The sequence below is a fragment of the Nycticebus coucang genome, chromosome 2, assembly GCF_027406575.1.
Source record: "Nycticebus coucang isolate mNycCou1 chromosome 2, mNycCou1.pri, whole genome shotgun sequence".
Lineage (NCBI taxonomy): Eukaryota > Metazoa > Chordata > Mammalia > Primates > Lorisidae > Nycticebus > Nycticebus coucang.
Window position 1 is genome coordinate 121,002,175 of NC_069781.1, and position 12,986 is coordinate 121,015,160.

Genomic DNA, 12,986 nt, shown 5'->3' on the forward strand with positions numbered 1-12,986 from the left:
ATGAACAGCCTCAAAGTAAAGCTGAGTTCAGACTGCATAACATTGGACAACAGATTCATCCATTTAGTGAAGATTTGAATACCTGCCTCAGCCAGGTATTGGGCTATGCTTCTAGCACACAAAGGAACAAGGCAACACAGATGCTCATGGACATGACCAAGTTTAGAAACTTGGATGGAGAGATTCTGGTGGCATTGGACATTGACCCTGCAGAGCTTGAGGTGAATCAGTATGCTATGCAGAGGTGTCTGGTATGAGTTATTGACATTTGAGTCAAGGATCGAAAACAACAACAACATGCTTTCCTGGAGGTAGGAGTTGCTCTATGATCTCTCAAAGGTCCTTCAGGGTCTTTGAGGAAAGAAAGCACTCATCAGGCTTAAGACTCAGACTGCCTATGTTAAAATCATGATCTAGTACTTACTACCTGCATAATCTTAGGCAAGCTCTTACCTTCTTTATGCCCCAGCAGCCTCACCTATGACAAGAAAGCTTACTTCGTAGAGTTGGGTCGTGAGGCTTCAACAAGACAAATCACGCAATGGCCTTAGGTTGGAAGTAGTTAAGTATTTCTATTCAGCACTGATTACCTCCAACTGTCCATTGTTAGGGTGCTATTCATGCTCTGCTCCTCTGGGGAAGTAGAGGGAGCATGGGCTGAGAAGTCAGATTTTCCTAGAAACAAATCCCAGCTCCATCACGTACTTAAAAGTGTCCTTTTAAGTACAGCTGAATTTCACTTTGAAAACAGCAATTATAAAAGCCCATTTATTCCCCAGAGTTGGTACTGAGAATTAAGTGAGTAACTATGTAATTGCCTGAGCAAAGTAAAAACACAGGCAATTTTTTTATTGCCTCTAATACTTCCTAAATAAATAATTTCCCCTTAAGATTGACATATGAGTTTGGCCTGGTTTATATTTTTCTACCCAAGAAAATCTATTCATTTAACCTCCATACCCTGGATACTGGACTAGCAGAACTGTTAGCCTTTGTGGATCCTCACTCTGTGCCCAGCACACACCTGATGTCAGTGCCATGTCTTATGCTGTCCCCAAAACAGAGGAGGTGGCCAGACAGCTCTAATGAATTGCTTCAAAGAATCATGCTTAATTTTCTATTATTTTTATTGGGGGCTGTTCATAATATTCATCTGCTACCAAGACACTGAAGCTCCAGACACTCAAATAATCACTGTGATTCCCCGATTTAGAAGACAGTAAGTCCTCGAATTACAAACATCTGACTGACATACAACTTATACTTACAAACAGGGGCTATTAGCAGTAATAGGTAAATGTACCTGTTCCAACTTACATAAAAATTCAATTTAAGAACAAATAGACAGAACCTATTCTGTTTGTAACTTGGGGACTGCCTGAAATGAGTTTGCTTTAGTCATTTTAATAGTTGAATGCTCTCTTCTGTTTAGCTAAGACCCAGATGTATTTAATTGGGTCACTTTCTTTTTTTTTTTTTTTTTGTAAAGACAGAGTCTCACTTTACGGCCCTAGGTAGAGTGCCATGGCATCACAGCAACCTCCAACTCCTGGGCTTAAGCGATTCTCTTGCCTCAGCCTCCCAAGTAGCTGGGAGTGCCCGCCACAACACCCGGCTATTTTTTTTGTTGTTGCAGTTCTGCCGGGGCTGGGTTTGAACCCGCCACCCTCGGTATATGGGGCCGGCACCTTACCGACTGAGCCACAGGTGCCGCCCTGGGTCACTTTCTTATAGTTTATATTTTCTTCCAAGAGGAGTAGACCTATTTCCCTCTGTGACCTGATCGGGCCCAAAATAAATACTCTTGAAGGCCAGGTTCTGTGACATGCTGATGAGAAATGAGCTTCAACTTCTACCCAAAAGGCTTCCATCTTGCTTTCTATAGCCACCCCTCCCCCTTATGAACATGTGTCTTATGATAAACCTCACCCTTTGTTCTTTTGCTTAAAGCCCTGGGCCTTCTGTATGTGTGTTGTGTGTGTATGTGCGTGTGTGTAAGTAGGGAACTTAATTTCAGCTCCATTGTGTTAGAATGTGTGTAATAGATGATTTTCAGTTGTATATACATGTATCATTTTTTATTATTAGGAACTTAAAGGCTGTAATAGAATCCATTTTTATCTCAAAATTCCCTTTCATACCACTCTTCTTTTTCTAAAGATCACTTTTTATCAAGATTCGGCCACATGACACCTGAATGCAACACTAACAAAAGAGGACATCTGTCGGAAAGGCAGCAGCAAGCTTTGGACCTGATGAATTATTTTTTGCCCAGTTCTTGGTGAGTACCAGGCTCCTATGTGTGTCCTGCCAAGAGTGGAGGCTTTGGGGAGCTGGAGTGATCTTTACCTGCAGGATAAAACCAAATCCATCATTGTAATGCAGATCCAAAAGCTCAGATCTACAACACAGATCAGTGTTCTGAGTCCCTAACAAGGATGACTTATGTCAGGCATTTCATGGAAGCCCCTCTCTTGGCAGAGGGCAGAGATTCCTTTTGGAACATGAAATTGACTCTACAGCTCAGTTTTTCAGGCTGATAAAATGGAAGATGTATGCAAGGATGCTGCTTCCCCTTAGGGGTATAACATGACCTTGTGTTGGCAGCCATCAATGCAAGCTTGTAACTCAGGGAGCAGGTTATTTGCAAATGTTCTTTGTGGCTCTAAATCCTTTTTCTGGAGGCCTAGAAGAAACTTGAGCCAATGGATGGAGTTCCTGGATGCCATTTCTCACTGACAAGATTGCAAGAAGCACCTGGGCAGCCAAGTTGGCCCGATACACAAGGAGTCACATGTCCAATTCTCACCAAACTAAGCATGTGAGCCAGAACACCTGGATGAATGTTGTGGCCACCAGGGGCCCTCAGAGCTGTTGTCCTCCATTCTCACTGCTCTATCTAAATGTTTGCACAGCACAGGCTAGGACAAGGCCACTTTGCTCCTTGTTAAGCTGGCCTCACACTGAGTACAGTCTTCCATGGCAACCACCGGCTTCAGAGACTGGGCTATATACATGCTAAAGGCCCTTTTAGTGAACTCTTATTTGAGATGAAAAATGAACGGATTCAATGAAAATGTATGGAATTTTATTGAGACAATGGATGTCTAGGTTTGAAGATGAGGGGAAGACGCATTTCTAAACATCTTCAATGTGTCAGGAAATATGCTAGGTGCAGGGAGAAAGGCCAAGATAATAGCAGGCGCATGCGTTACAGAGCTCACGACTCAATGGTGAGTGGGGGTGGGGATATCAAAAGTGTATATATCAGGTAGAAAATGGTAAGCATACTATAAAACAGATGTAAAGGCAGTGTAACACATGAAGGAGAGATTATATAACTTGGCCTTGGGTGATTAGGCCAAGTTTTACAGAAAAATATTAGAGGCAGTTCCCGATTTATGAATGAGATAGGTTCTGTATGTTTATTCTTCAGTTAAATTTGTGTGTAAGGTGGAATAGGCACATTTGCCTATTACCTGTCATAGCCTCCATTCATAAGTGCAAGTTACACGTAAGTTGGATGTTTATAACTTGGGAACTGCCTGTATTTGAATGGGGTCTATATATCCCCAAATGAGGTAATGGGGGACACTTATCAGAGGTGGAAGAAAAATGTGTGAAAAGGTTAGAAAAATCAAAGAGGACATTTATGGAGCTGTGTGGCTCAAGAAATGGTGTGTGTGCCTGTGCATGTGTGTGTGTGTGGGCACACACCCCGCATAAATGTGCTGAGAGGAGATGAAGGTTTGTCCCGTAGTAAATTGAAGAGACTGGAGAGTAACAGAACACGAGTCTGGAGAGGAGATTGGAGCCAGACTAGGAAGAGATCTGTTGAGAAATTTAGACTTTCTTCTGTCGAAAAGTGGAGCCAAAAATACTCTTGCTACAGGGAATTGTCATGAACGACCAGCAGTTTCCACCCTTAGTGGGGTTATGGATGGCACGTGGCGCTTCTCTACCAAGGTAGATACAGAGAGCTCCTTACCTCTGTCCATTAGAGAAGGTGCTCCAGGCTGCCCGGAGACCTGCAGATCACCACGACCCCCAGTCATGCTGGGAAGCAGACAGCGCTGGTGCAAGACAGCACACGTGTGGCCTGGCCCCAGTGTCACCTCCTCTGCACACTTTGAACCACAATGACTTCCCACTAGGGCTGACAACTCCTTGGAATTCTTGGGTAATCTCATCTGGCTCTAAGTTTGGTAAGAACACATTTTTCAGAACAATTCCCCACAGTAGCTTGGGCCATGAGAAGCTGGGCCTCTAACACCACACAGTCATGTCACAGGGCTAGTCTTTCTATGTCTGGAACTGCCGCGTGAAAAGAGAAACAGGCTTAGAGCTTATACAAGCTATTACTGTAATGAGTTTTCCACCCTCACAGCCCAGCCTAATACTAACTAAATACATATCACAATTGAAAAAAACCTAAATTTGACCTGGCCCACTCCAGCTCATCTCTCGTTCTACATCTGCTTCCTCGCCCCTTCTCATCCCTTCTGCACAGGCCCCGTACACTTCGGGGTTCAAACATCCAAGCTTTGTGTGCTGAAAGGCCTTGCTCCACTTCCACCTGTGGTGAGTCATCCCAACCTCCTAGGCTCTGCTCCTACATTACCTCCTTCCCACATCCCTTTCAGTATTTCCCTACTGTGTGACCCCAGGGAATTTCTTTTTCTTTAGACTGTGGGAATACTTATACACATATAACAGGTTCTGTTTGTGTTATGGAGAAACATTAGTCAACGTTGCTGTTCGCCAAATGCCCAGCTGTACTTTTTATATGTTATCTCATTTCATCCTTAAAGTAACTTTATATGGATTCCTCATGGTATGCATAAGCAAACTGAAGTTTAGGGAGGTTAATTACTTGCTTAAGTTCTTACAAGAAACAACTGCCAGACTGAACGATTCGCACCTCTTCTGATTCTGAAATGACTACACTATCCCGTATGTCACCAGCTTCCCAGCATCATGCTTAGTGACCTGAATACACAGGACCTTAAAACCTGTAGAGACCAGTGACCATGGTTATTCCCTAGAGTCTAGTACGGCTTCTGGCCTAGAAATTAATACCGTTAAAGACCATCAAAGATGATACTTGTCATTACATGGTTGGAGAGTTCTCCATGTTCCAGTACTTGGTGCCTGAAGACCCTGCCAGGGTCCCCAGATATTCAGTGGGACTCACAGTTTGTTGCAGGGAGCTCCAATGCTCTGGGTAGGTGGGGACAAAACACTCATATGTGGAACAACTCAGACGCCCACTTAGAACTCTGGCTGGGAAGCCACTGTGAAAGCTCAACTCTTCACCTGCTAGTCTGCTGCAGTTTCAAGCACAGGGATAAAAGACAGAGAGCTCAGAACGATCTCGAGAGGATCCAGGGTCATTCTGAGACCACCCATGGAGTCCCACTCAAGCACAATGGCAGCTTGCGTGGGCCCCGAGAGCCACCTAACTATCGATGTATGTAAAATATTCTAATTATGAAAGAACCAGCCTCTAGGCACAGTGAAAGTAGAACAAACTACAAATGGGGTTGCAGGGCTCACGCAGACGGGCTTTTTCCCTGATGGATACATTGAGTGTGTCTGATGGTGTAGATGCAGCATCTCAGCTGCTAGGCCAGCGGCTGGAGCCACAGGGCTGCCTGTAACCTCATGGCTATGGGATGGCTTCTCTTCCCCGCCTGGGTCCCTCTTCTTCTCCGTCTCCCTCGTCCTTATAGATGGCACACTCGTGGATCTGCCGGTCCAGCTCAGAGAAGCCCCCCGCCTGGTCTGAGCTGCTGTCTGCACTGTAATCAATCTCCTCCATGCAGGGGGGCTCATCATCAGCTTCTGAGGAGCTGCTGCTGCTGCTGCTGCTGCCGCATCTGCTGTGGGTTCCCAGAGAGCAGGGGGAGAAAGGGAGGGAGGGGGAGGGAGGGAAGAAAAACAGAGGGGGAGCAAAGGAGCAAGACACAGATGGAGAAAGGAGGGGAAATGGAAAGAGAGGTTAGCCAGAAAAAGGAACACATACACTCAATCGGTTGAAACAGAAGAGGGGATGTTTCCTCCTCTGAGCACTAGTCTCAACTTACTGCCCCTTTAAGCATGTTGTATATATACACCCCCGTGTCCTCAGCCACTACCTTGGGATTGGGGAGAAATTGGTACCGAGTCCACAGGCCTACTTATTCCATTGCCAGCAGAGCCTGCATTTCCAGGCTCTATTTTCTTTTCTTTTCTTTTTCCTTTTTCTTTTTCTTTCTTTCTTTTTTTTTACTTTTTAAATCTCTATCTTTATTCAATATTCAAATTTTTTTCACGTGCAATTCATTTTATTTTCTTTTATTCAATTGTAAATGCACAGATCATGTATACATTAATGCATGTATGGGGTTCCCTATTTTCAATCAGAAGATGTGCACAGGCTCACTTAGGATTTTTCAGAGTAGTTCAAGCTCTACTACTTGAACTACTGTGAAATCAGAGAAGGCATCACTGAGCAGGTGAGAATGCCATGGCATCTACTCATGGGAAAGAACTCAACTGGAATCTGGTGAAGAGGCTCAAAGCCCTAATACTTACCACCCTAACAAACCGCACCATGAGTCACACTGCATGGCTGTCCTTCATCACGATTAATGGCTTATGGTTTATTGGAAAATTCATCCAGGTTGAAATTAATAAATGACAGAATAAAGTGACGGAACAATATTCCGTTTCTCTTATGTTTGTGCTTCCCCACTGACCCCCTTCCTCCCTTCAGATAATTAACACACAGAAGATGGATGGGGGTTGACCAGCAAAAGAAAAAAGTAGACAGTGGGAATGAACAACAAAAAACTTCACTCCATACTGTGCGCAGGGGCCATTTCCTCCCAAGGAGCTGTACATCTCCCTCATTTGCATGAGGCACCTTCCTTCCTGAAGACTTTCTAATCACTCCCTACTTAGGACTTAACCAATTAGGATTAGCAGCGTGCTGGGTTTCTACCCTGTGATTTATAGAAAGCAAGCTCTTCATAAATCAGGCAGAGCTGTTCTGAAAATGGGTAATCAGCGGCATGGTTACACGTTAGCTCAGAAAATGAATCAAAGGCCAGGTTAATGGTCTACTGACTGATGTGAACTGCTTCTGAGCTCTCTGGGCCCCCAGTACCCTAAACTGAAGGCCTGGTGGGACATGGGCTGAATGGAGAGGATGGGGAAGAATTATGAGCCTTGTTTACATAGCACCATGGATTTAAATGATCATCTTTTCTAGGCAGAATTGTGAGTAATACTGTAGTTGATAATGGCAGGGAAGGGCTCCTCCGAAGAGCCTGAGACTCACCTGCCATCATGCTGGGTACTGAGGTGACAGTACAACGTCATGTCAAGAGCCTGGGTTTAAATCTTGGCTATGGGACTTTGGAAAAAACCCTTAATTTCATAGAATGGATCAATAATAATGTCTCAAGAGTGATGGTGAATACGAAATGAGAAAGCCCTGTGAAATGAAGGCCATTGACAAATTTTAATTCCATTCATCTACTGTGGTGACAAAAAAGATGGTGAAACATCTCCAAAAATGAAAGTGGGGAGCCTAGATGCCTCCTGTCATCAGACTTAATGGGGTGCCCCCATCCTCCTCGCACCCATGCAAGGAGGTAGAGGGAGAGTAGGCAGGTTAGGGAGCACCTCCACTCATGACACAGAGGCCATGTGGAAAGCCTGGGCCTCCTCATCGGTGTCAGTAACAAGACCCTTCCCTGCCCGTGGCAGTGGAGAGCAGCAGGCAGAAGCTCCGGCCTCTTCTAGCCAGGGAAGGTCCAGTGAAGAGCTAAATCTCCCACCATAGCCTAGCAGTAATAAGGAGGCCCCCGGTATGGAGGGAGAGAGGTCTAGTGCATAACCTAGACCGTGCCCCATTCCTGCACGTGACAGTAACAAGCTGCCCCTGCCCGAGTGGTGTCAGAGGAGACCAGCTCAGACAGACATTTGAATAAGATCCACAATCTCATTGCCTAGCACCCTAAATGTCCAGGTTTCCATAGAAAGTTGCTCTTCATACCAAACCAGGGAAATCATCACAGGTCAGCACATGTTAGAATTACCTAACAGGCTCCTTAAAGCACCACACAAATGCTCCAATGAGTAGTTACGGGGACACATGAAATAAATGCAAAAAATGCAATGCCTAAGCCAAGAAATAGAAAATCTCAGCCAAAAAAAAAAAAAAAAAAATAGACCCAGCAAACAGAAAATATAATGAAAATTTTAAAATGGATAAATATAAAAAGCTAAATGGAAAACTCAGTAAATAGGCAGAAAAGAGAAGCTAGAAGAATCAGTGATCTTAAAAGTAGAAATCATTCAGTCTGAACAACAGCGGAAAGATAGTTTTTGTTTTTTTTTTTTCATGAAAAGAATATACGACCTTGTGAGATTATAACAAAAGATCTAATCTTCATTTCACCAGAGTCCTGAAGGAGGAGAGGCTGAAAAGATAGTCAAAGAAATAATGGCAGAAAATTTCCCGAACTTTGCAAAAGATATAAACCTACAAATTCAAGAGGCTTAGCAAATCCCCAAACAGATAATTCTAAAGAAATGTATGCAAATACAGATCAGGGCTACTCATCTAAAAACTAAAGACAATTTTAAAATCTTGAAAGTAACAAAAGAGAAATTTTTGGGGAATAGTAGGTATAGGAGAGGGGAAAACAATTTGAATAGCAGTGAAGTTCTTGTCAGAAATCATAGAGGCAAGAAGAAAATGGCACACCATATTTCAAGTTTTGAAAGAAAAGGACTGTCAGTCTTTTCTCTAAACCCAGCAAAGATACCCTTCAGGAATAAAGGGAAAATTAAAACAGTCTTATAGGAAGTAAAGTTTTGAAAATTTTTGCCAGCAGATGTACCCTAAAAGAATGACTTAAAAAAAAAAAAACTCTCTAAACTGAAACGAAATATAAAAGAAGGGATTTTGTAACATGAGAAAGGCAGAAAAAGCAGAGAAAGAGTAAAAATCTAAGCAAATACGTAGGTTTTCCTTTTTCTCGTAAGTTCTCAAAATTATATTTGACAGGAAGCAAAATTTATTAAATTATATGATGCATTTTCACCATATTATATAAATATTTAAGATGTTCAGCAGCACTAACCATTAGAGAAATGCAAATTAGGACCATGATGAGCTATTACTGCACACCTATTCAAAGAGATAAAATTAAAAAATCATTATCCCAAATGTTGGACAGGGTGCAGCTGAACCAGACGTCTCATACATTCCTGAAGGGAAGGCATAGGCCAGTCTGAAAAATAATTTGTTAGTTTCTTTAAAAACCGAAAACTGTATTTCTCATAAGATCTAACAATTTCACTCTTGGGCATTATGCCCAGAGAAATAAATATTAAGTTCACACTGAAATTGTACATAATTGTTTACAGCAGCTTTATATGTGATAGCCCAAACCTGGAAACAATCAAATGCCTTGCAATAAGTGAGTGATCAAAAATGCCTGCCATTGAATGCCATTCAGCCATACAAGGGAAAGAATTATTGGTACATGCAACAATTTGGATTGTCTAGCCCTATATCTTAAAGACTTTATGCTAAGTTTTATTTTCTGTAAGTTTCACAGTTTTATGTTTTACATTTAAATTTATAATCCATTTTAAGTTAACTTTGTATCAACTGTGAGGTTTTGCCAGAGGTCAACCTGAATGCATCTCTTGGGCATTAAGCTGAGTGAAAAAATGTCCAGCTCAAAGGGTCATATACTTTCTGTGGCGGGTATGTACCGTGGAAGGTGTTCTCATCCAGCTGCCTTACTAACTCTACAATTGGGTGGAGGCTCACCTGGCCACTCTGACTGTTTCCACACGCAAAGTCAGCCATCCATCTCTGTGCTCCCAGACACCTGCTCCTATTAGGAAATTAGTCATAACAAACACTCATGCCAGACGCTCCTGTATGTCCTCAGCCCCGGCACAGAGTGGGGGCTTCATGGACATTTTTACCACATGAACTAAAGAATGCACAAATGCATTCTCTTTTAATATATTAAACTCAAAAATAAGAATAGAGCTGTAAATATAGAAAAGAAACGTCAACGATCCAATAATTTAAAAAAATGAATTTCCAGAAGAGGAAATGACTTAACAAAATAAAGAAAAAAACACAGAAGAAAAATCCTCTTCTTATGTAGAAGATTTGGGGACCACAATTATGGAATATTGTGAATCTTAAACAGAATGATTCTGGTTGGTGAAATCCTGAAGGCCTCATCAGAAAAAACATATACAACTTTCACAGAGGTATTTTTTCTGAAACCCTAGGAATATGGGACTCCCATGAGAGGGGGTGAAGATTATAGCCCCCTGGGGATGCGCTGACAAGAACAAGTTATGAATCACATGAGGAAATAATCCACCTCGAGCCAGAGTGAGCAGATACAAAAGCAGCAAAAATACATACCTGCAAATTTGAAATAATATACCCATTTGGGGGGAGGTGAAAACTATAAAATAGATGTTTGAAATGATTAGGGAATTAGAATAAGTTCTGAAAACATAATGAAAGTATAAGCAACTTTTTCAGAAAAAAGGGAAGTTTGAATATTAAATAGATCCTTTCTAAAAGAAAAAAAGCAGATGCTAAAGAGCTTGACAGAGGGACTGAATAGTGCAGAGGACACAGTTCAACAGACTCAAACAAGAAGAGAGACTTCTAGCAGCAAAATTTAGAGTAAACTGGTGAGAGGCATGATTTAGAAAGATAATGGTTAAAAGGTGATAGTTCTTAAGAAATACTCCAGAAAGCAGGAAAATTTAAGGAAAAAACGAACTCCATAATTAGCCACATAATAATGGATATGAATTGAAAAAAGGCAAATCTTAGAAAAGTTGATAGAGAAAGATGGATTACACTTCAATGAGTAGTATTTGGAACAGTAAATTTTCCATAAAAGCAAATTAAGTAGGAGAAACTAGGTGAAAGGAACTTTTCTGTGATATCTTCATAATCTTTCCATAAATACAAAATTATTTCAAATTTAAAAGTTTAATTGCAAGAAGGAAAAAAATGAATGAATACAAATATTAAACTCAGCCAGAAAAAAAAAAAAAATCATGACTTGGAGATGCTGAGAGAAAATGAACAACAAGCCAGAACTCTATAATAAACACACACACACACACACACACACACCTTTATTTCTCTTGAATGAAAGTAAAACAAATTTTCTCATGCATGGAGCATCACCCAAAAGAACTACTAAAGCATATATTTTAGTAAGAAAGAAATTGAACTCATAAGAAATACGTGAGAACACAAGAAGTAATCTTGCAAAAAAAGAAAAAGCGAAACATGTTGGATAAATGACTGGAAAATGTGCTCCTACCGTCTGGCAGTTGTTATATTTAAATGATGACAATAGAGTGACTCAAAATATCTTTATTTATTTATTTATTTATCAATATTTTCTAAATTTTCTTCAAAGCATAAATGAATATGCTTTGATGGGAAAATAAGGCGATTACAAGTTTTTAAATCTAAAAACATAAAAGTAAGCTTGAGAAGACAAAAGAAGGGGAAAGGGAAGGGAGGGAGGAAGGAAGAAGGAAGGAAAGGAAAGAGGGAAGGGAGCGGAGAGGCGGGAGGAGAAAGGGAGAGAAAAGATGGGGAAGAGGAGAGGAGGACGTAAAAAAGGTTGGCAGGAAAAGAAAAGAGAGAAAGAAGAAAGAGGAGGGAAGAAAAAAAGAAAAGAGGAAAAAGGAGGAGGTAGGGAAGATGAAAGAAAGAAGAAAAAGAAATGAGTAACAAAAAAGGAATGCTACTGACGCCCTGGCCATGGGTCATGGTTGCTGTATTTATCCCACCACCATTCAGTACATTATCCTTTGAATAAAATTGATCAGATCTGGCAAAATGCAATAAAACCATCCTTGACACTTCTTCCAATCCCTCCCATCCTGAAGGCAAAGCTGTATCCAGCTCTTTGAAATCTCCCCTGAGAACATTAGTAACAAACTTTCTTTCATTTGCTTAAGTACTTCCTCCACTCTCCCTCCGCCTAACTTATGTTCTGCCTAACACTGGGATAAGCAGTTCTGTGTAAGAGGACTTTCTAGTTGTGAGACTGCTGGTTGCACTGCCCCTGTGCCCAGAGCAGTGAGGAACAGTGGGAACCAGACTGGGCCCCCCTCTCATTAATGGTTTGCTCATTGCAGGTAATTCCCCATCCTCATGAAGAGTCTCACCTGATGTGAGCCCAGCAGACCAGAATAGCAAGATCAGAGAGAACCCACTTCTAAGGGCAGCATTCTACATGACAGAGAGCAAAAATAAAGCTGCCCGCACCCCCAGGCCTTGCTCTCTCTACAGCTCACAGTTTCAGCTCCCTCGGGACCAATTCCCTATGTTAAGGTGGGGGTACAGTAACTTCAGCGATATGAAGGTGTCACCTCTTCTCTCTCCTCTTATTTTTCATGGATGATGAATTCAATTCAAAGTCACCACTGGTAACTAAAAGAACATACAAAAAAAAAAAAAAGGAAATAACATCAGGCAGAAATCAAAACTGTGGTTCTGTTGATAGGGTGGCCTTTAAAACACAGATGTGAAAAATAAGTGACTAAAACATCTGCAAATTGATTGTAGTTCCTTTTCAGCTGAGTGCTTGTTGTCTTGTTGACACACATTCAAAAGTCATGCTGGGTGGTGTAAGAGAGTCGGTGGTGAACTGGGAAAAGGGTAAGCCAGAAAGAAAGCATGAAATTGAGGTCACACAGGCCAGGTGGCTCACCCCTGTAATCCTAGCACTCTGGGAGGCCGAGGCGGGCAGATTGCTTGATCTCAGAAGTTCGAGACCAGCCTGAGCAAGAGCGAGACCCCATCTCTAAAAACAAAACAGCTGGCTGTTGTCACGAGTGCCTGAAGCCCCAGCTGCTTGGGAGGCCAAGGCAAGAATCACTTGAGCCCAAGAGTTTAAGGTTGCTGTGAGCTATGG

At 41.9% G+C, this 12,986-nt stretch overlaps 1 protein-coding gene across 2 annotated transcripts in view; it reads right to left on the reverse strand.

Annotated features, from left to right (window-relative positions):
* Nucleotides 1–1,603: 1,603 nt before the first annotated feature.
* Nucleotides 1,604–12,986, reverse strand: part of AGBL1 (AGBL carboxypeptidase 1) — a 698,527-nt gene continuing 687,144 nt past the window's right edge. Inside the window, exon 23 of one of the 2 annotated variants that reach the window (XM_053581727.1) lies at nt 1,604–5,879. In XM_053581727.1, the coding sequence (XP_053437702.1) occupies nt 5,669–5,879 (211 nt within the window). In that variant the 3' untranslated portion in view covers nt 1,604–5,668. Of the gene's footprint in view, nt 5,883–12,986 lie in introns of both variants that reach the window. The other variant, XM_053581726.1, reaches the window with a different exon arrangement.